The following is a 23,598-nucleotide window of genomic DNA, read 5'->3' on the forward strand; positions in this document are numbered from 1 at the left end:
TTTTACATGGAAATAAGAAAAAATATTTTAATATTAGCAGAGAAAATCCTAGTTCATCTTTCAGAACACCACTATTCTACAAAATGACAATTTATGAATCACAGTTCTAATCGACCTCTTCCAGCTATGGAACTGAGAGACTAAATTTGTTGCCAAGATCACCCAGGTAACTGGTAGCAGATTCTGGACATGTCCAGAATGGACCAGTCCACTACTGGTTTCCTTTTATAGACACTGTATGTATATGGCTGTGAGTAAGAAAGAAAGGTAAAGACTGAACATATTGTCTGGCAATGTAAGTTTGTTTATATTTTCACTGTGAAGGACATTTTACTGTTTTTGGTTTAACCATGAAAACAGTTCTCAACTCCAAAATATGAATGTATTTCTGATTTACAGATGTCAACACAACAAAGGATTTGAATGTGACTTCTGCTTTGAGGTGCTGGATGTTTAAATTTATTTATTTATTTATTTTAAAGATTTTATTTATTTATTCGACAGAGATAGAGACAGCCAGCGAGAGAGGGAACAGAAGCAGGGGGAGTGGGAGAGGAAGAAGCAGGCTCCTAGCAGAAGAGCCTGATGTGGGTCTCGATCCCGTAACGCCGGGATCACGCCCTGAGCCAAAGGCAGACGCTTTAACCGCTGTGCCACCCAGGTGCCCCTGGATGTTTAAATTTAAAAGAATCTAATGAAATTCCTATACATTTTCTTTTCACATTACTGAAGAACACAAATTCTTTTAATCAATCCTATTCACTAGTTATTATAATAACAAAAACATAATACAAACATTTAATTATAAATATATCCCTTGTCATTAACTGTAAAAGGTCCTTACATATAACATAAACTTCTCAAGTCCTCTTAAACAAATCAAAAGATACATTATAAAGTAAAAGAAAAATGATAATTTTATAGGTAAACAGAAAAAATCAAGAATACACACAGAATTAGACAGTATTCAAATTATCAATATGCAAACGAAACACCTATGCCACACTAAGGAGATTCTGTAAGACTTTTAGGCAAGGGGATACAATATCATGAGGGGGAAACATAACTTTTAAAACAGGACCATTACTTACTTTACTTCAGGAAATTTGCTTTCAAAGCAACAAAATATGTTCTAATAGATGTTTAAATAAAATGACTATTTTTTAAATTTCATTTGCTCTAAAAATGCTTCGTGCAACCAGTTAATTTCTATGTTTACCTGGAGGAATGCATCTTTTCGACTTGCGGGGATACTCATGAAAAGTGTCACGTAACTTTCTGAAATTCTGTCAAACAGGAAATCTTGATTTTCTCTGTCAGGCTTAAAAAATAAAACATGTATGAAATTAAAAGCATTAATATGACAATTTAAAATTGGAATTTGTGCACATAATGTCAGTAAGTTTATTCTTAAAAGGCAGATCATTTGCTACAGTGAGAATGAGCATGGGTTTGGTGTCATGCAGACCTGCATTTGAACACTGGGTTTGTTAGTCATCAGTTGCTTTACCCTGGGCTAGTTAATCAGTCCTAGTTTCCTCATCTGCCAAATGTATAAAATATACATACCTTATAGTGGCATAGTAAAATAAGGACAAGGGTCATGTTTAGTTTGACTTTGTATTTCAAGCACTTAACACAATGCCTGGCATTCAATGAGTTACTGAAAGAAACTCAAACATTCAATGAGTTACTGAAAGTTCCTGCATTAAAGCTGTCACGTAGAGGCGATCAATGACTATTACTTTCTGTTGTCCTGCATCTACTCCAACTCTATCATTATCAGTAACTCAGGATGAAATTAAAGCCATTACTAGGATGAGACAACCACAGCCAGAACTAATAAAATTGTGACACGATGGCTAAACTAAGACACAGTAAATATTTTGTAAGAAGAAAGTGTGTATAGATAATAATGTCAATATTATAGTAAAGTCCTGTTGGATGAGCTTGGGAAGATGGTGCAGTAGGGAGCTCCGGAGCTCTCCCCAGCCACATTCACAGCTAGATAATCATCCACATACAAGATAGTAAACCAGAGCGCAATCTGAAGACTGGCAGAAAAACTTCACAACTAAATTTAGAGAAGAAACTGCATCTGAAACGTTAGGAAGGTCAGAAAGGTAGAGGGAGACTGCCCTCAGGGGGAAGGGAGCTGCTTGCCTAAAGAGGGCAATGGGCCCTCACAACAGGCACTAATCTCCATAACATTTGGCTTTAAAAACTAAAAGGGTTGAATTCCTCCTGTTTGTACAACCAGTGGTATTTGGAGCTTAGAACTTGAAAAGTCACCTGACTCAGCACTAGGTGAGCCTGGAGGTCAAGTGATAGCTGAGTCACCACCACCCTTAAAGGGACAGCAGCCTGTGCAAAGAGGCAACATAAAAATGACAAGTTTACACAATGCTGCAGGCAAATGGGAGACAAATCTGTTCATACTGACTTCAGAATGTGTTGGTGGACTTCTCCAAAAATGAGGGAGCTGGCAGGTGCCTTTTCCTTCCCCACTCCCTAGCATAAATACCTGCGGGAGGCAAGGCTATAAAGACACTTAAAGCTGCCTGTGTGCCCTGTCCAAGTGCCAGATGCAGAACTGCTGCTGTGTGCCACGGCCAGCCACCATACCATGCCTAGCTGCATGCCCCTGGCCACCATCACATGGGCCCAGCCTTATATTCCCGGTTGCCCTGGCACACAGTCCCCAGCTTCAGCACACTTTGGGGGATCCAGCATAGGCCTAGAGGCCCAATGCAAATTTTGCTAACACTGCTGCACCCTCCCCCGCCCCCGTTCCAAGTTCTCCAGCAGGCAAGTCCCCTCAGAACTGGCCTGCCTGAGTCCCACTAACACCACAGAGAAGAAGCACAGCCCACAACAGGCAGAGTCAGTACAGATGACTGCACAGAAAGGAAAGGTGATGCAGATAAAACAGGAGGGTATAAGCAAAACACATAGGATACTCTCCTGAAGTGCCAGGTTCTGGTGAACAGGGGACACTGCACTTCAGGGTATTCTAGGGCCTCCCCTTCATAAAGTCACTATTTCAAGAGGAGAAGACATAGCTGACTTTCTTAACACAGAGAAACAGACACAGAGAGACAGACAAAATGAGAAGACAGAGAAATTTATCCCAAATGAAAGAACAGCACAAGACCATAGCCAGAGATCTAAGCAAAACAGATATAAGTAACACACCTGATGGAGCATTTAAACAATGATCATAAGGATACTCACTGGATTTGAGAAAAGAGTGGAAGATATGAGTGAGAGCCTTAACACAGAGATAAGGAATAACATAGTGGAGATAAAGGGCTCAATAAATGATATGAGAAACATACTTGATGGAATGAATAGCAGGATGTCAGAAGCAGGGGAATGAATTAGTGACATAGAAGACAGAGTAATGGAAAGTAATTGAGCTGAACAAAAGAGAGAAAAAAGTTATGCAAAATAAGAAAAGACTTTGGGAATTCAATGATTCCATCAAATGCAATAATATTCGTATTATTGGAGTTCCAGAAAAAGAGGGAAAAAAGGGGGCAGAAAATTTATTTGAAGAAATAATAGTTGAAAACTTCCCTAATCTGGAGAAGGAAACAGATGTCCAGATCTAGGAGACACTGAGAATTCCCACCAAAATCAATAAAAGCAGACCCACGCCAGACATACTGTAATTAAATTTGCAAAATATAGTGATAAAGAAAAAAATCTTAAGAGCAGCAAGACAAAAGAAGTAGTAACTTACAAGGGAAAACCCATAAGGTTAGCAGGAAATTTTACAACAGAAACTTTTCAAGCCGGAAGAAGGAAGTGGCATGATATATTCAAAAAGCTGAATGGGAAAAATCTGCAGCCAAGAATACCCTATCCAACAAGACTATCATTCAGAATATAAGGAGAGATAAAGAGTTTCCCTGACAAACAAAAACTAAAGGAGTTTGTGACCACTAAATCAGCCCTGCAAGAAATATTAAAGGGGACTCTTTGAGTGGAAAGGAAAGACGAAAGTGACAGTATAAAGGTAGGGAACACAAAAGTAATAAAAATGAATATTTCTGTAAAAAACAGTCAAGGATATAAAATATGACACAATATACCTAAAATGTGGGTGGGGGGAAGAATAGGTTCAAACTTTAACAACCATCAATTTAACATGGATTGCTATATGCAGAAGAGGTTATATGCAAACCTAATGGTAACCATATGCCAAAACCACTAATAAGTATGCAAAAAATAAAGGGAAACAAATCCAAATACATCACTTAAAAAATCAGCAAAACATGAGAGAAAGACAAGAAAGGATCAGAGAAAATCTTCAAAAACCACCACAAAACAAGTAATAAAATGGCAACAAATCCATATCTATCAATAACTACTTTGAATGTAAATGGACTAAATGCTCCAATCAAAGGACATAGGGTGACAGAATGGATAAAAAAATAAGACCCATCTATATGCTGTCTACAAGAGACACATTTTAGACTTAAGACACCTGCAGATTGAAAGCGAGGGGATGGAGAAACATCTATCATGCAAATGGATGTCAAAAGAAAGCCAGAGTAGCAATACTTAAATATAGGACAAAATAGACTTTAAAACTTCCATTTCCTCTGGAATCACCTTGGTTTTAGGATTCCTGAAGGATCAGTTTTTGGCTTCATTGATTTTCTCTAATTCCTTCTTTGTTTTTCAGTTTTTCCTTTTATTAGTTGCCTCTTTGATCTTTATTATTTCCTTTCTTCTGCTTATTTTGGATTTCTTTCATTCCTCTTTTTCTAGTTTCTTATGACAGAAGCTGAGGTCATAGTTTTTGAGAACTTTACTTATTTCTAATATAGTTATTTTAATCCTCCAAATTTCCAAATACTGCTTGAGTTACATCCCACAAATTTTATTTTATTTTATTTTTTTAAAGATAATTGTTTACTTATTTGAAAGAGAGAGAGAGAGAGAGTGATTACATGAACAGTGGGGGAGGGGCAGAGGGAGAAGCAGACTCCCCACTGAGCAGGGAGCCTGATGTAGGGCTTGATCCCAGGACCCAGAGATCATGACCTGAGCCAAAGGCAGACGCTTAACTGGCTGAGCCACCCAGGCACCCCACATCCCACAAATTTTAATGTGTATTTTCAGTAAATTCAAAATACTTTCCAATTTTTCTATTGTTTTCTGGTTTGACCCATAGTTACTGAGAAGTGTGTTATTTAGTTTCCAAATATTTGAGGATTTTCTGGATAGCTTTCTGTTATTCATTTATAATATAATTCCATTTTGGTCTGAAAACATTCTGTGTTTGACTTGCAGTGTTTTAAATTTATTAGGATGTTTTCCTAGCCCAGAAAGTAGTTGGTAAATGTTTAATGTGTTCTGTTGTTGTTGGGAGGAATATTTAATAAATGTCAAATTAGAACAATTAAGCTGGTTGACAGTGTTGCTCAAGTCTTTCTATATCACTACTGATTTTCTGTATAGTCTACCAATTATTGAGAATGAGGTATTGAAACACCTAAGTATACTTACGAATCTTCACATTTGTCCTTGAGGTTTTAAAAGTTTTTATTAAATGTGTTTCAAAGCATTTTTATTAGGTACATACATATTTAGGATTGTTATGTTATACTGATGAATCAACCACTTTATCATCATACAATTACTCTCTTTTTCCCTGGTAACATTCTTTGCTTTGGAATCTACTCTATATGATCAGCTCAAAAAAGTTATAATTTTATAGGTTATATGGATTTTCTATTTTATATGGGTGGGAATGATGTGCTTTCCAGCTTTCTGAATCTTTTTTGGGAGCCCAAGTCCCAAGGGCAATTTTTAAAAACATTAAGCATACTGCAATATCATTACTAAAGCTCTTCTAGTCAAACATCATCAGGGAAACTTTTGTCATTAGCCTAAACATTGGCCATCAATTTTTGGAAGACTGTGTTCTCTCTATTAATAATAATAATAATAATGATGATGATGGTGATGATAGATACATCCATTGAACACTTACTACATATGCAGCTCCATATAAACAAACAACTTTACATGTACTTCCTCATTTAACTCAACAAACATGTAAAGTAGGTGATTTTTTTATTTTATGAAAGATTTAGAGAGGTAAATAACTATTCTAGGTCCCATCATATACGAAGTGGGTAAACTTGTTTTTGAAAGCCAGATCTCTTAACTCTATTACATCGAATCCCATATTACATTTATATAGTATTTCACAGTTTACTAGGTGTCTTCTTATTCATGTCACCTTTAATACAACAACCTTAGGGAAAAAAACAGGGTATATGTTATTTTCTACCTGTTTTGTTTTTTAGAGATGAGAAAGTGAAGCTCAGAGAGATTTTTTGACTAGCCCAAAGTCTCAAAATAACTACTTGGGAAAACTAGATTTAAAATTCTCGTTTTTCGGATCCAAGTTCAGTATTTTTTTCTACTAGACCTAGTTACCACTAAATCATGGGCAATAAACAAAGGAAATTTGGTTTTATATTAATCATATAACAATTACTGAAATAAGTTTTAGAGCCACCACACTGAAGCATGTTATATTCTAGAGTATGATTATATATTTTTTCATATTACACTCTTGGTTACTAAATTGAACTAAATTGAACACGGTTTTACTATATTCCAGGTATAAAGTCAGTATTATTTATTCTTCCAAAGTAAATAGAATTTATGTATTTTACAACCATTTTAATATATATATATATATATATCATATGTATATATTTAACAACAAACCCCCTTAGAAGTAAAATCATAGAGAAAATGCAATGAACTAAACAGATGAAAGAGGAACTGTTCTAGTTAAATCATGGAAAGTTTGCTTCAATTTGATCTGGACCCTCAAACTGCCCCCTTCAGTTCCCTAGAACACTAGCAGAGCAATGATCCAGCTGAATATATTGCTTCTCAAAACATGTCAAAAACCATGACACTAGAAATCTTACTAAATTTTAATGTTTTAAAATTATTACTAAATTATTACATTTTAATTTCAGAAAGCTAGTTTCTAGAGAATAGTTTGATTAAAGAAAAAAAATTCTAGGGGCACCTGGGTGGCTCAGTTGGTTAAGAATCTAACTCTTAATCTCAGCTCATGTCTTGATCTCAAGGTTGTGAGTTCAAGCCCCACGTTGGGCTCCCTGCTGGGCATGGAGCCTACTTAAAAAAAAAAAAAAAAAAGAAAGAAAGAAATGATAAAAAATTCTAATTCCTTGTTATTCCAAAAATAATCTTATAAATGTGGTGAGTCATTAATATTTTTGTGTTAAATCTGTGTTTGTTCAAAGCAATAAAATACTATTATTGCCTGACAGTAACTAGAACACTGCTAGATTATGTTTCCTTCAAAAACTTGTTATTTATAATCTCAACAGATTTAAGTGGGATGTAATGTTTCTCTGTTTTCATGGAAAAACACAAATTCAGGATCCAGATCTAGAAAAAAAAATTTAAGGTAATGAAACTCCTGATTTCACAAATTTCCCTCAGTAATTATCTTTGTATTACTGATATACTGTTTCCTGTGCTTCATCCAGAGAATGTAACAATATCAGAAATATAGGACAGATATTCTTAACCTAGAGTTACTCTAACCTATAGTTTATTCTAACATAAAGCACTAACTGAATGGTTTGTATGTAAAACTGGTTAACACCCAATTTCTTCATGGTGTAAAACTCCTGTGACAATCCATAAGCAGATTTGTGTGAGTAATTTGAGCTGGGGAAAGGTGGAGAGTGGAGTCTCTTTTCAGGCTTCCTTGATGGGGTGGCACACATTCTTAAGGCGTAAGACTGTGATCCCTGGGGTTGCTCGTATCTTCCACTCTCCCAGATCCAGAAGCCACACAACAGTCATTGGTATTCACCACTTTTTCTGGGCTCACATATTCTCTAACATAAGACTCATGTGCTACTTATTTCCATTCTCTTATTGTTTCCCAGATACCCTTCCCAAATATCCAGATGTCTTTCTCTTCTTAATCCTAATTAGAGTTTTTTAACTTTCTGAATCAAGTAAAGACACTCTCTCCATCTGCTCTGTAGACAATTTTCCAAATGAAACCTCCTTCAATGTCACTGATTTGCAGTGGGTTTTCTGTTTAGCTGTTTGTCAGCACATTATAGTACTAAGTTAAGCTACAACTTTATTATTCATTACACTGCTTAGTTTCACTGATCTTTTTCTGCTTGATTTCACTGGTCTTTTTCTGATTAATGAAGACGCAGGATCTTTGAAATCCATATTAAAGTTTTAACTCCTCTGAAAGAACTCTAGATTTTTAACAGGATTTCTAACATGTATGGAATACTAAAAATCCAAGTTCTGTGACAGGATCTAGAAAAATATTTTTTTTTTTGTACCAGTGCCACCTCTACTAAAAAATTAACTGTGCCACAAATCAACTTTAAAAAAGAAGTTTAAAAAACTAACATTATACCTTAAATTTATGCAGAAACCACCACCAGAAGGAATCATGTAAAAGAGCAATAGAGGCTTCTGAGAGAAAATGGGTCTTCCAGATTTTGAAAACCTTTTCCTATGGAACAAAAGATACATGGAGGTCAAATTAAAATACCTTATAAAACATGTTAATGCAAACAGACTTTATAAAGAGTATGTATTCAGTGGTTACAGACTGGCACTTTTCAAAAGAAATTGAATTGTGCCATATATGTAATACTAAATTTTCTAGTAGCCACTTTATAAAAATAAAAAGTGAAATTAATTTTAATGACATTTTATTAAATCAAATATATTTAAAATGTTATCATTTCAATATATGGGCATTAAATTCTTAACGAAATATTTTACACTCTTTTGTGGGAATAGGTCTTTCAAATATTGTATATATTTTATACATACAGCACATCTCAATTTGAACAATAAATTTTCATCATAAATACTAGATCAGTATTCAGACTTCATAAATACATAGTTGTGATTTTGCTCCAACCATAATTCAAAGTTTTCAATAACTGAATCAAGTATTAGTTTTAAAATTTATGTATAAATTAAAAGAAATTAAAAAAAATTCATCTCAGTCACACTAACCACATTTCCTACACTCAAAAATTACATTTGCCTAATAGCTATTGAGAGGACAGTGTAGGCTAGACAAAGAACAGCAAACTCCAAGGTACATGCTACAATTTCCCTTTTATACTAAAGATAGGTATCTTTGAATTCTATCCCAACAAGCCCCATCATAAGTCTAGACCCCATCCAAACAGAGTGTACTCTTAAAGAAATTGATAAAAAATTGTCACATAAGGTTAAATCCATTTTCCATGACTATAAATCTTGGTTTGAATGGGCACATTCAATAGATCATTTTTATCTTATTTATTTACTAAAAGTTTTAAGATACCACATTCAATAGAGTTCAAGACTTACTTTAATGAAATCTATAGGTATGAATTCCTGTTCCTTAACACGTGTCTACAAAAAAGACATCATGCAGACTTTTATACCAAAAATATTAATTATCATGTATTCTGTGGGGACACTTATCTTCCATAGGCCACTAATTATAGTATGGAGTACATTGGTAACTGCTTAAATTTAGTACTTAGTTCTTAACAGCTTAGATTTAATATTTTTTCATTACAAAGAACGTATGTGAAGTACATAAAGAAAAAAGTAGAAAATTGAAATACAGGGGGGAAAACTGAATAATTTTGTTTAAATTTTTTACAAATTTCAAGCAAAGATGCTTTTAACTGTACACTAACTGCATAATTGCTTCTATTCTAAGTTTGGTTATGTTTAGTATCACTAACTTCCTTTTTCAGTAAAATTTCAAATTCTTTAAAGTATATCAATATTTAGTCAAAACCACCAAAAAATGAAAAGTGACTAAAAAACCCCAAACCCAATTTAAAAAGTTAAATGGTTCTCTCCTCTCCCCTCCCCACTTTGTGATAATTTTTTGATTCAAGTAAATGTAAATATACCTTAAAACCTAGATTATCTAACTTGGTTCTAACATTGAGTCTAGGTTGGACAAAATTACTTCTAATTTTCTCTTGAATTTCTATTCCTATATATCAGTATGCTTGTGGCTTAGCTTTCTCCTCTTATTCATAATATAGGTCATTTTTTACTCATTTAATTCACTAAAATTTTTACTGAGCATCACCTGTAGTCACAGTTCTGTTCTGGGTGGTACAGAGGATAATGTACACTTTATCTCACCAAGGAACTGAATTAATGACTGTATGCACGGAAATGTGTTTAGATGGGTTCAGGTGAATTCATCAATTCCATGGATTCCCAAATCTTGAATCATGTAACAGTAAACCTATAACCTTCTCTTTCCAAGTTTCAGATCCGTAAGTTCGATCTCTTGGTCTGTAACTATAAGCATTTCTATGAAATAACCTTTCCTGATATTTTTATTTTCCTACACTTATACGCTCTTCACTCTAATTTCATTACCTATTTATTTTAATGCCATTGCATTTTACATGCTATGGTAAGCCAATTTAAATTCTTTTTTTGAAATCAGGTAGGGGTATTAACAAATAAAGCACTGGTACCCATGCCCAGATATACCCAGATGCTTGTCACACTCCACCCACCCTCTACCCATATCTACTTCCATGCCTCACTTCCCTATTTCTTTCAGTAATGCCAGCATCCTCCAAATTAACCATACCGATAATTCCTCATAGCTGTATATCTATGCCTTGTTTATGTGATCACCTTTTGATTTGTGTTAGATGTACATGCATCCATATTTAAAATACAGTACCATCTTAGAACATGGAATGTTAAAAAGAATATTATAGATTATCGAGAACAACATTTAGAAACTTATTTTAACAATAATTTATCAATTTCTTTTTATAACAATAAAACTTTTTCCTAAGGAAATTGTGGAAAATGTAGTCAGAGAAACAACTAGACTCATGATCCAGGTATAACCAGAATTAGCAACTATAGTTTTTCTTTTTAAGAATTTTTTAAAGGATTTTAGTTATTTATTTGAGACAGAGATACATATATAGAGAGAGCATGAGCAGGGGGAGAGGCAGAGGGAGAGGGAGAAGCAGACTCCCTACTGATCCAGGAGCCCAATGTGGGGCTTGATCCCAGGATGTGGGGCTCAATCCCAGGACGCTGGGATCATGACCTGAGGAGAAGGCAGACACTAAACCTACTGAGCCACCCAGGCAACCCTACAGTTTTTCTGTACGAAAATGGGATCAGGTGATCGTATAAAGGGGGCAGACTAAGCCTTTACTCTCACCAAAATCCCACAAAATATAAAAGAGAATTGAAAAACATTTGTATTAGTATGAAAAATAAGAGAGAGTATCATTACTGATAGATACAGTTGTCAGTTGAGGTGCTCTGTAGTTGCCTAACTGAGGGGTAAACAGAAGATCCGAATCAGGTCAATCACACTCTACTTCTTGGAACATTACATCTTGAAGAGAGTGAAAAAAAGGGGGTTTAATGGTTGATTATGTTCCTTCCGATGAACTACAGTAGGAGAGAAAACAACAGGGATTTTGTGTTGAGAAATGAAGAGGTACAGGAAGGCTGGAGGTGAGGGATTGGGAGGGATGGAGAGGTGAGGAATGGGGAGGTGAGGGATGGACTTGGCCCCCTTTTAGGAGGGGTTTAGGTAATTCCAAGGCCACGTCCATCCCAGAGAACTATCTGGAAGGAATCTTCCTGGGGTATAAGGAACATTGTTGAAGCCTGCAGGAAATAGAAATCTTGCTAGGTGACCACCTAATATTTAAAGAGGAAATCAATATCAGGTACCGCCCAACTCTCATCCTACCCTTGGCAAACAATGGGCAATGATCTAGTTATTGTCCTATGCCTGCCATTTTTCAACTGGCTGTCTTATAGGGACACTACTCAAAAATTCCCCAGACACTTGGAGGCTTAAAAGGTGGTATTGTGGAGAAGGGTTCTCATAAGCTATTCTGGGGTCAAAATAAGCAGACTAAAATCTCTTGAGCTGATAAAGCAGATAGAGGGAGGGGAAAACATTTGTTATAGTCACAGGCCAAGACAATGCACAGGAGCAACCTCAGACCCCTGAGGCAGTAACATGGAATCTAATACATTCTTTTCTGGTGATCAAGGTATTAAACATCACTGGTCTTTTCCTGCCAGACTTAATCCCCTCAAAAATTCAATCATGCTTATCACCTAATTTGTCATAGCTTTAAATAAAAGTCTGATCATTAAGCCATATTCTCAAAATGTATCATACAATAAAAATAATGTTTACGTACATCAAAGTCATGGGCTTTTAAAATAAAAAGATAAATTCGTTCAGCATCCAAATGTCTGGGTAGTTGAGTAAGCTCATTTGTTTTGAATCCTGAGAAGCTGCAACCCTAGAAGGAGGGAAATATCACACAACAGTAATTACTTTACCCTTTCCAGTATAGTAGTCTCACAGGACTACAGAAGACAGATAAATATTTAACCATAAATCATTAACATAATTATTTTACTTCTATTTATTAGAATAACTGAAAACTATTTATCCTACCTAAAAAAAAATCTTCCTATTTTCTGATTCTCTCAAATTAAGAGCCCTGGAATATTCATATGTCAGATCCAAAAGCAAAACAAAATCATATTTCAGAACCAACTTTGACAACTCAAATGATAAGAATTTTTGCTAGACTACCCATGAAGAAAGACTAGGCAGAAGGAGAACGCTTCTATGCCTGTTCCCACCTCTCTCTCTTAGAGCCCCATCTATATTTATAGCTACATTTATATTATTGTAAACATTCTTTATTTCTATATAATATTTCCGATGCATAATCTTATAGAACAGAAATTTTAAATACCTCTACAGTCTTCTTTGTCTCCATTTGATCTGAAAGCTGGAAAACATTTAAAATAAAATCTTTAAAATTCTAAATTAAATTTTTATATTTTGTAAATTTGTTCAGTTAATTGTGTGTGTGTGTGTGTGTGCACGCGCGTGTGTGTGTGTGTATCTCCTACTGAAGCCTAGAATACTGTCACTGTGCTAGATGGTAGGTGTGTGTGTGTGTGTGTGTATCTCCTACTGAAGCCTAGAATACTGTCACTGTGCTAGATGGTAGGAATACAAAGATGATCCTTGCCCTCAGGCTAGTCATAGTTCAAGAGGGGAATCAGATACATATACAAACAAACACAGGGAGATAAGGGCTTTAATAAACATAAAATTACTTATTGCACTTTTGGTTCACTGGGAAATAGACTCTGAGGTGGAGTCTGGTATTCAGAATGTCTTCTGGGAGTGCCTTTGGGATCACCATCTACAGAAGGCAAGCGGAAAGGCATAATGGGGAAGTTGGAGAAATCAGCTATGATACAAGTCTAACAGCCTCAATGGACTCTGAAAAGGGCTCTACAGCAGAAAGGGCCTGTTATAGGTGTCCTGCATTGGGTTGAAAGAGCCAGGCCTTTCTGCCCCCAACTCGATCAGTCACTGGAGGTAGGTCGTTCCTGGAAGGGTATGTCTTTGGAAGAGGAAGTTCTATGTAGGTGAAGCAACCCTGAAGGGGCTGACAACTGAAGGGTACCCCACTAACAGCACCCTTAGCAGCTAGGACAACAGATTCTTCCTTGACGGGGAATCTGGGTGGGGCATCTCAATGTCCACCATACTACTTTACACAGAGAATAAGTAGCCTTCTATATACATTAGTTTTTGATCATCTGACATGTTGATAAATTGTTTATTAATTTCCACATCCCCACTTCTTCAAGGAATAACTAAGCTCAGGCAAATCATATACATACACGCACACATTATACAATACACATAGAGGAAACGACACAGGTAACAAATTTGAAGAATGATAACAGATTGCTAACGGAAAGAGAATGACATTATTGTCATTTTAAAAAAGTATGCAAAGGAATAGAAAAAGAAAGATTATTTAGGGAAAATGAAATCAGTTGTGATAAGAAAGAAGGCTGTGTGCTTGAGAGCTACAGATATCATTAATCAATGAGGATGGGGTCAGATTTAGAAAGATGTTAATGTTAATCTCAAAGTCCAGACTTTATTCTGCAGGAAGCAAGGAAACACTGGAAGTTTTCAAAGAGCACAGTAATAGTAACACAAAACTAGTTCAGGATCATACAACCTGGAAAAGATACCACAAAAATATAAATAATATGTGTTAAAGTCCAAATAAAAAAATCAATAAAACACATTTAGCAGTATTAAAACCTTTGTTAGTATAATTCACCTAAAGGTCATTGCAATAGATCCTCAAAAGTTATCTGATAAAATTCAAAAGTCAGAATTTTGGAAATTATTTTCAAAATTAAAAAAAAAAAAAAGAAATTACCAGTGTTTTCATGTTCCCACAACCTAGAATGGATTACTGTTGACATTTTAGTATTTTCTTATGACTGTTATAAAATAAAATGTGAAATTTATATAATAAAGTGTAAACTTCAGATTCCCCTTTTACCATAATTTCTATAGTTCTGTTCATGTGTTCCCCTTCCTTGAGTCACTATTATTTGTTTGGTTAGCATTCCTTCCATTCCATTAACATACTTTTACATATATGTGTACATATATTTAAAGAATATAAACACTTCTTGTGTGTTCTTAAAATTTAAAGAAATGGTATCAACTGTACATATTATTTGGTAATTTGCTCTTTTTTCACTCAATATTATGTTTTGACAATCTACCCAAGTTGATATGTATGAAATCTGTTAACTTCCACACAGCTTTTCTACCAACCTATTACCCTCTGCAAAATATAAATAATAATCAACAGAAGTTCAGAGCTGACTTTTGCCAAACATCCAAAGAACAAATGATATCCCTATATACTACTATGCTCTATAGTCTACAGACTAGAAAGAGAAATAAAGCTAAGTAACTCATTATCTGGGGTTCGTATAATTTTGATACCAAAACCAAAAGAAAATCCTATCTTCTCAAACATGGATGCAAACATCCACACGAAACAATAGCAAATCAAATCCAGTAATGCAATAAAGAAGTATACCCTAAGAATATAAGAATGCCTCAACTTTGGAAAAGTTATTAATGTAATCTGCCGCAAAGACTGAAGGTTGAAAGTAGCTTCTGCTATCATCACAGTGGATTATTTTCCTCTCCATTTCAAACCATGAAGATTCTTTTTCAAGTGTTTGAGCACAGCGATACCTGTATCTAGATCTCTAACCGATCTACAACTAATCTACATCATATCCACAAAGCTTTAATAAACTAGGAATAGAAACAAATTTCATTAATCTAAAAAGAGATAGCTATCTAAACATTTAAAATGATGCTTAATAGCAAAGTACCAGCATTCTTTCCAAATCAAGGATAAGATGAGAAACCACTAACATTCTTGAATAATAAACATATACCAAAAATAATTTCATATATGCCAACAATAACCCATTTAATAACATAATGGAAAAACAATTTCACTGACATTAGTAAGAAAAATTTAAGATACCTAGGAATAAATTTAACAGGGGATGTTTAGAACTTATATGAAGAAAATCACAAATTTACTGATGACCTAAAATAAAATCCTTATGTTTCATTCTCTTACACAAAAATAAACACTAGGTAGATTAAAGAATTAAATACACACACACACAGATATCTGTAATAATAGAACAGAACACAAGCGAATATATGTATGATCTTGTGACAAAGAAAGTCTTCCTAAATATGGCACTTAAGGCAGAAAACTTCAATAGAAAATTACAGATCCATAAAAATGTAAATTTCTATATAACAAAAAAACCCTTTTAAAAAGCAACAAAGAAATATATATTACGGAAAGGGTTAATATTTTTTAAGCATAAACAGCTCTTAGAAATAAAAAAAAGAACAGGCAAAAAAAATGGCCGAATTTCATAAATAGGCAATTCACAGTAAAAGAAACACAAAGACTAAGAAAAACCTCAAGTATCAACTTCATTAATAAAACACACACAACTGATATCATTTATGCTTATCAACTATGCAAACATTAAAAAATATAGTATTAAATGTTGACAAGGAAATGGATAAGAGATTAATCACAAACCCTACTGTTACAAATATAAATTGGTACTGCCTTTCTAGAGAACAATTTGACAATACATATCAAAACACTTAGATTTTTACATTTCTTTCCCTACGTGGTTCCACTTCTGGAAATTTATCTTAAGAAATTAATCATGGGTAAGCACAATCTTTAGTTCCAAATATGTTCAGAGCAGCTCTGTAAATTATAGTGAATAACGAAAACTACCTAAATGTCTAACCAAAGGGCTATTACATTAGTTTACTTTTAAGATGGTGGAGAAGATTACTTATTAATTAAAATTTCATAATACATTTAATGAATTACAAATATATAATTTACTCTGAATTTTCTAAATTATTTTTTTAAAGAAAAGAAAAGAAAAAAATGAAAGTGACAACTAGATAGTTACATGCTATTTATCTATAAATGATAGAATTAGGATACTTATCCTTTCTACTGCTTTTCTATTTCTTCTAATTTTCTAAAATGACTACTTTAGTCATAATCAGGAAAAAATAAAATAATTTTGAAATTTGAAAAATAACACTTAATGGGTAGATAGACTAGTGGTGGCACTTAAAGTCTTTATAGCTTTAACATTATATAATTTTAGAATGTATTTTTGAAAAGGACTGTTTCCAAAAGTAATTCAAAGTCTATTATAATTCTAATCAAACTCTCAAAGAGATTTTTTTAAAAATTGACAAAGCAATTCTAAAGGTAATCGAAAAGAATTGTTAATTTTTTCTAAAGGAAGAGGACTGCTATGGAACCTGCACTACTAAGTATAGGTTATTATAAATTATTAAATAACCGGAGGTTGGAATGTATGCATTAAATTAAGTCTTCAAGTAACTTACAGTAATGTGAAAATGCCAACATTCTAATATTGAGTATGTAAAGAATATGAATCTAGCTGTTTTAAAAAACACAGATAAATACACAAATAGACAATAAAAGACTAACAGGAAAATTTAAAAAATTCTAAAAGTGCTTATCTGTGAAATTATAATAATTTTCTGTGAAAATATAATTTTTCAAGGAAGCTGAAAACAAATATCATACCATTATCTTCTTTCTCCTACGATACTTCCTTAGAAATGCCTTGTATCTTTCCAAATTTCCTTTAGAACCTTTAAAAGAATGAGACAAACATATATATCTTAAAGTGAAAAAAATTTAAATGCTTTAAAGAAATTATATCTAAAACTAGTCAATGAGATCAACTATTTTGATAAGCATAATGCTAGACACACATACCTTTAGGATGAATAAATAAATATTGTATCTTCTGTTTCCTCCTTTTAGAAATGTCATGTTCCTACTAATATATCTTTGGTACTTACTCGTAAATCTAAAGTTTTACCTCAATCCCTTCCTACTGAACAAGCCCATGTTTTTCAAAAGCTCAGCTACTTATGTTTGGTTGTTTCACGGTCACCTTAAATTCAATAAAGTACAGTACTTTGGAGCAAGGCCTAGTGAAAGTTTATAGGGGATGACTTTGAAGTCAGGTAACCCAGACTTGAGTCCAAACTCAGATATTTACATACTGAGGACAATAAGAATATATAAAATTACTTTTTGAAAGTGCACACCTGTGCTCACTCACTCTCTCTATGTCTCCCTCCCTCTCTCTATATAGATAGCTTATATAATTTCAAAAATATTTTTTAAATTTAAAAAGTGATTAAAAATTCAGTAAGAAAATTTAAAATAAAACAGTGAGAATTTAATAGTAGTATACTAAACAAATTCTCGGAATTTGAAAAACCAAGGTCCAAAAAAGGATATTAAACATTTAAGTAATATAACTAACTAAATGCACTTAATAGATAGAAAATACTTTATAAGTACCACTAATATTATTATTTTTAAGGCTTGTATTATGAGAAGTTTGCCCATTACATAAAGAATGATACAAGAATCACCATTAGTAGTATCTAAAACTACTCTGGAAGTATTAATAAATACAACTAGATAAGAAAAATGTTATATAAATGCTGAAAAGAAGTAAAAATGATCATTACGACAGATATGCTTTTTCCTCAGTCTGCAGTTTTTCACCACTGAATTCTACACTTGCTACAAGCTAACCTAGCTCATGGAGCTCAACTTACTTTGGGTTTTACGTGTTTCTGTTCTTATGTTCTGACCCTTGCTGACTTGCTTGTCTCTAGTACCAATACAGAATTGATCCAATCCTGTTTTCTTGATACTTGGTCACCTCCGCTGCAGCCTAACAAAGTTCACAACTGTTTTAGGCTTTGTTCTAACAACACTTTCATTAAATCCACCTGTTAATGTTCAACTAAAAATCTTGATTAAACTATGCTGAAATGAAGAAGTGTTAAAAATAAAATAATGTTTGTATTCTTAGATATTTTATACCTTAGGATTTCATTCTTTATGAGAATGCACACAGACACACACAACTGACCATTACTTTACTCATAAAAAATAAGGCTTACTTGTATCAAAAATTATGCTCCTCCACTCAAATATTTTAGAGGCATGGCTTTTCAAAAGGACTGAACATTCCCCTAATCTTGTCTCCATGGCCATGACTGCATCATGTATTCGAGGGACAGTTCCCCACAGATGTGTATAAATTGAAGTAAATGAACTATCTTCTTTTATTTGCTTCACGGTGTGTAACCACTCATCACTATCTCCAAAATGGATTTCCCTTGGCCAATAATCCTGCAAAAAATGTGACAGAACATAACCTAAGTCATTTTTAATAAATTTAAATACTAGAATTCTAAATCAATGAGCTAAAATTGAGATTTAATTCCACAGCATTACCTTCTTTTATATTACTGAAGTATAATTGAGATACGATGTTGTATTAGTTTCAAGTCCCCAACATATTGTACAATACAGCATTACTTTTCATTAAATGCATTTTTTAAAAAATTGTGAAACAATCATAAACTTCGGACGTTTCAGATGTTTTACAAAAAACTTTTCTGAATCATTTGAAAATAAGTTGCTTACTTGACTGATGCCCCATCATCCTTAAATACATTAGTGTGTATTTCCCAAAAACAAAAACATTCTCCTACATAATCAAAATACAACCATCAGAATTAGGAAACTGGCATTTATACATTGTTCCTATCTAAGTCTCAGACTCTGGTCAAGTCTTATCAACTGAACCAGTAATGCCCTTTATAGCAAAAGGATCTAGTTCAGTATCACGTATTACGTTTGGGCTTCATATGTCTTTTGTCTCCTTCGGTCTAAAAATTCCCCAGTTTTTTCTTGACCTCCATCTATTTAAAACCATGAGTTCACACTGCAACCTGAAATTCAAATTCCAAACATTCTAGTTTTCTCTTCCGTATCACAATTATCATCTCTAACAGTGAAATATCTAGTTGTCATTATCTTTAATGTACATACTTATTTGATCAGTCTTTTCAGGTAATCAATCTCTCCTATCCACTGGGAGCCTCTTTTCTATGCAGATGCAATTTTCATTCTGCTTCGACTCTGACATCCAATCCCAGGCTACCAATTCTGCAGGGACAGCTTTGTTACCCCTACTTGGGCTCTGACTTCCCATACAAGCCACTGCCTAACTCCATACCTCCCTGAAAAACACCCTTTGTCCCCAGCCGCAGGTGGCTACCACCTCACTCCTTTGAGCTCAGACACCTTTGGTGTCACATGAACACTCCCCTCATCATGATTGAGTTCAGATAGCTTGCTCAAGGCCATGACAGCATATCCTCCCCAGTGTAAATATGGACACCTGCCTCGTTTGGGCCCCTAAATGGCTTTAGGACTAAGTTGTTCAGACAGGAAAAGAGAGGAAGGGAGGAAAAGAAAGGGAAATGAAAGGAAAGGAAGGTAAGGGGAATCATAACCATATTTGTAAATCTAAATATAAGATTATCTTTTAATATAATCAACTAATAGCAAAACAAAGTTAGCCTACATAACTAAAGGTTTATGAGTAAAAGAATATTTTTTTGGAATGGTAGAAAATTTGCAGAGGATAAGACTCTTTAATGGAATTTGGGTGAGATAGCCTGGGAATTTAGCTAAATGGGAATTATAAACATGCCTTGGTTTATTCCACTGCCTTTTTCTTTCTTTGAAGGTTCCCTAAACCCATCATACACGTCTGATTTATGAATTGTGCTCTCTAATAATAACAGGTACCTAAATAATACACAGCTTTTAATTCTGGAAAACTTTCCCAGATATCTAGGTCCCCCTGTCACTTCAGAAAAAAGAATATACTTTGATACAGAAGTGCCATCTCCCAAATCCTACAAATGTGTACCTTAAACAAGATACAACCACCTAGAGAAGTTTTCCTGCATTAAAATTTGGATGTTATATGCCAAAAAGAATAAATACCTCAGAAGAATCAGATATAATCACAGGATACAATCCCTGGAGACAAACACTGTCAAGTCAGAATGACAGCCACATTCGGAAACACAGTCCTTATAGGTCATGTGTTGCTATTGCTAGGGGTGTTGGGAGAGAGGAGAGAGGCTAAAATGGAAATGGCATTTGACAGGATTTTACAATATACACAAACCTTTATGAAAATATATCCTTTATGCCAGACTTGAGAGAACGCAATCCGTATTCCTAAGATATTGAAGTATATTACGAGGGGAATAAAATATCCTGAAATCCTCTAAGCCTGATTGGACTCTGTCTTCTGTACTTTCCCAAGGTAATAAGGGGATTGACTGGTGTCCCAAAGCCATTTACATGAAGAAGGTGATGCGTAAATAAGCCCTGATTCTTTTACTGGCTTCTTTGTGGCTGCATGATTAACTGGATACCAGACGATGATCTTGTACTAGCTCACACCTGCCTTTCCCCTTCATTTCTCTGATTCCTTCCCTTTCTTATTCCTTTCTATTTTGCCTTCAGCCAGTTGCTCCTTGAATAGACTATCATCTGAAAGTAACTTGTGTAGCCAGACCTAGGGAAGCTATACAGGAGTAGCCAATAAGCAGACAAGCTGACAGGCAAAAGTGAAGTCATTACTGCCAGAGAGAACATCAGCACTACTAGCGTTTAAACATCCAGAGTCCACAGCAAGTATAGTCATTTAAAAACAAATGTATTCCAATTCTAAAGAGACAAAAGAATTGGGCTGGAAATGTCTGTTCCCTGAAGAGTTAAATTCTCCATTATGGCACTATAGTCTTCAGTGATAACTTCGGGAAAACATTGATCTTATTTAAAAGGTCAGTGAAGCAAGAATTGGCTACGTATTTGCTATGTTTACTTTAATTACTGAAATTAAACTTTGGCAGTGGCAGAAGCACAAAATACTGCATACTAGTACACAACTAGAGACGGAGCCTAATAGCCACAAGAGAGACCGTGAAGTGTGAAAAGAGATTTTGTTTACTAAATATATGGTTAGGTCTCCACCCATGTCCTAAGCCCTAAAAAAAGTGCTGAGGTATCCAAAAAAGGGTAAGAAATACGAAGAATGACTAAGGTTAGAAGAAGTGACTTTCAGTTCTTCCCTTAAGTTTTAATAAAAGGAGGGATTTAAATGGATGGATGGATGGATGGATGGATGGATGGATGGACAGATGAATAAACAAACAGACAGACAACAAACAAACAGGCTGTTCCCTGAACAAAGAGAATGGGATTGAAATAATTATTCTATCATAAAGTTACTTTGATCCTGTTCGAAAAAGCACAGCAGGAATCTGAGTACCCTCTAGGTCTGGATTACAAATGTAGTAGACTTGTTACTGAAAATTGATACCGATGAACTGCGAGATTAAAGCACTCCTAGGTAAAAATCACAGAAAAACAAGACACAGAATAAAAATTAAATAACAGGGAAGATCAAATGTGAGGTATAAAAAAGAAAAGAATTCCATTCTTCAGTACCTAAAGAACTCAAAAGGACTAAAAAAGTGTGACACTAAAGAGAAATAGTGCAGAAGGAGGGTGATGCACATTCCATGATGGCAAGGATTTTTCTCTGATTTGTTCTTTGTTGTATCTCCAGAGTCCAGAACAATACCTGCGATCTGGTAGGTAGTGAATAAAAATCATTACATGAATGAATGAATAGGAAAAGTAAGAAAATTGATAATAATGCAACACTAGTGGAACAAGAGCCTGTTATAAAAATAGAGTATAAAATATTTTTATAAAAATAAAAATAGAAACAGAATGGTGATGGAGTAAAGGGGAAAGAAGCAGGAAGAGAATGTGGGAATTAATCAGATAGATAAATGAGAAATGACTGAAGGTAAAAAAAAGAAAAAGTACACAGAACTATAATAAGAGGCAGAGGGGAAAGATAGGAGTAGAAAGTATAAAATATTAAAATTACAAAGGAAAGATAAAAATGGTAGGAATCAGCCAAAATGAGACAGCTTTAGATGATGTGACAAAAGATCAATTAGAAGACATGAGGAACTAAGAGCTAACATGTGGGTTCCAGGTGCTGGTTTACTGCTAGCTAGTAGCAGGGCTGGGATCTGAGGCTCTGTTCTTAACCACCACAGCACTATGCAGATACATACCTTTGCTTTTTTATTTTAAAGGGAAATTAAATAGATAGGCTTTCCAGGAAGCCATAAGCAGTTTAGAATATATTTTAATTTCTGTTTTGTTTTACTCGTTTGCTTATCATATGCCTCATTTCTAAAAAAAAAAAATGACCGCTCCATGAAGGTGGGGATCTTTGCCTGATTTTGCCTGGTATATTCTAATTATTCATGTGGTTGGCAGGTAATAGGTACTCAAAAATATTTCTTTTTTTTTTAAAGATTTTATTTATTCATTTGACAGAGACAGCCAGGGAGAGAGGGAACACAAGCAGGGGGAGTGGGATAGGAAGAAGCAGGCTCCTAGCGGAGGAGCCTGATGTGGGCCTCGATCCCAGAACGCTGGGATCACGCCCTGAGCCGAAGGCAGACGCTTAACTACTGAGCCACCCAGGCGCCCCTCAAAAATATTTCTTGAATGAATTTGAGGAAGTTATTATTACCTTCTTACCAATGCCTCTAGACAAAAGTTTTGTCCAGGAAACAAAAAATTAAACATCCAGTCATTTTATTCCTGGATGTTTTCAAATATCCAACAGCTTGGCAATGCATACACATAGTCATACCTTAAAAAAAGTAATTACAAAATACAAGTATTTGGTTGGGAAATCCAGACAATAAGAAACATTTTACAGATAAATCTATAAATGATAAAATGGTACAAATGGATATATGTTGTTTTATCAAATGCCATCTGATAAAAACTGAAAACTATCAATATAAATGCATACAAAGATAGTGCTTCTTATTTGCCATCAAGAAGACATGCTTTGATTTTGATTTTGTTCTATCTTTGGTGAAGGGCTGGCATAAACCTATGATCTTGATTTGATTAGCATTATCCTTAAGCAGAGTGATTATGCATTTTCCGATTTGAAATAATTAGAAATTTTCATCTGAAATCATAGATCCTTAAACATGTATGATGGTATAGCCCAAATGTCTCCATAGTTATTTGCTGAGTTTGGCTTAATTTTAAT

General features: G+C 34.4%; 1 protein-coding gene across 2 annotated transcripts in view; it reads right to left on the minus strand.

Moving 5' to 3' along the window:
* Nucleotides 1-23,598, minus strand: part of FAM227B (family with sequence similarity 227 member B) — a 195,732-nt gene that overhangs the window by 163,452 nt on the left and 8,682 nt on the right. For both annotated transcript variants that reach the window (XM_087859290.1, XM_087859289.1), the window contains exons 4-9: nucleotides 18,530-18,761; nucleotides 17,124-17,191; nucleotides 12,852-12,887; nucleotides 12,282-12,386; nucleotides 8,462-8,560; nucleotides 1,220-1,321 (exon numbers count right to left, since the gene is read on the minus strand). In XM_087859290.1, the coding sequence (XP_087715416.1) occupies nucleotides 1,220-1,321; nucleotides 8,462-8,560; nucleotides 12,282-12,386; nucleotides 12,852-12,887; nucleotides 17,124-17,191; nucleotides 18,530-18,761 (642 nt within the window). The remainder of the gene's footprint in view (nucleotides 1-1,219; nucleotides 1,322-8,461; nucleotides 8,561-12,281; nucleotides 12,387-12,851; nucleotides 12,888-17,123; nucleotides 17,192-18,529; nucleotides 18,762-23,598) is intronic.

This window comes from Ursus americanus, chromosome 36 (genome assembly GCF_024610735.1).
Source record: "Ursus americanus isolate L20-20 chromosome 36, mUrsAme1.1.p, whole genome shotgun sequence".
Classification (NCBI taxonomy): Eukaryota; Metazoa; Chordata; class Mammalia; order Carnivora; family Ursidae; genus Ursus; species Ursus americanus.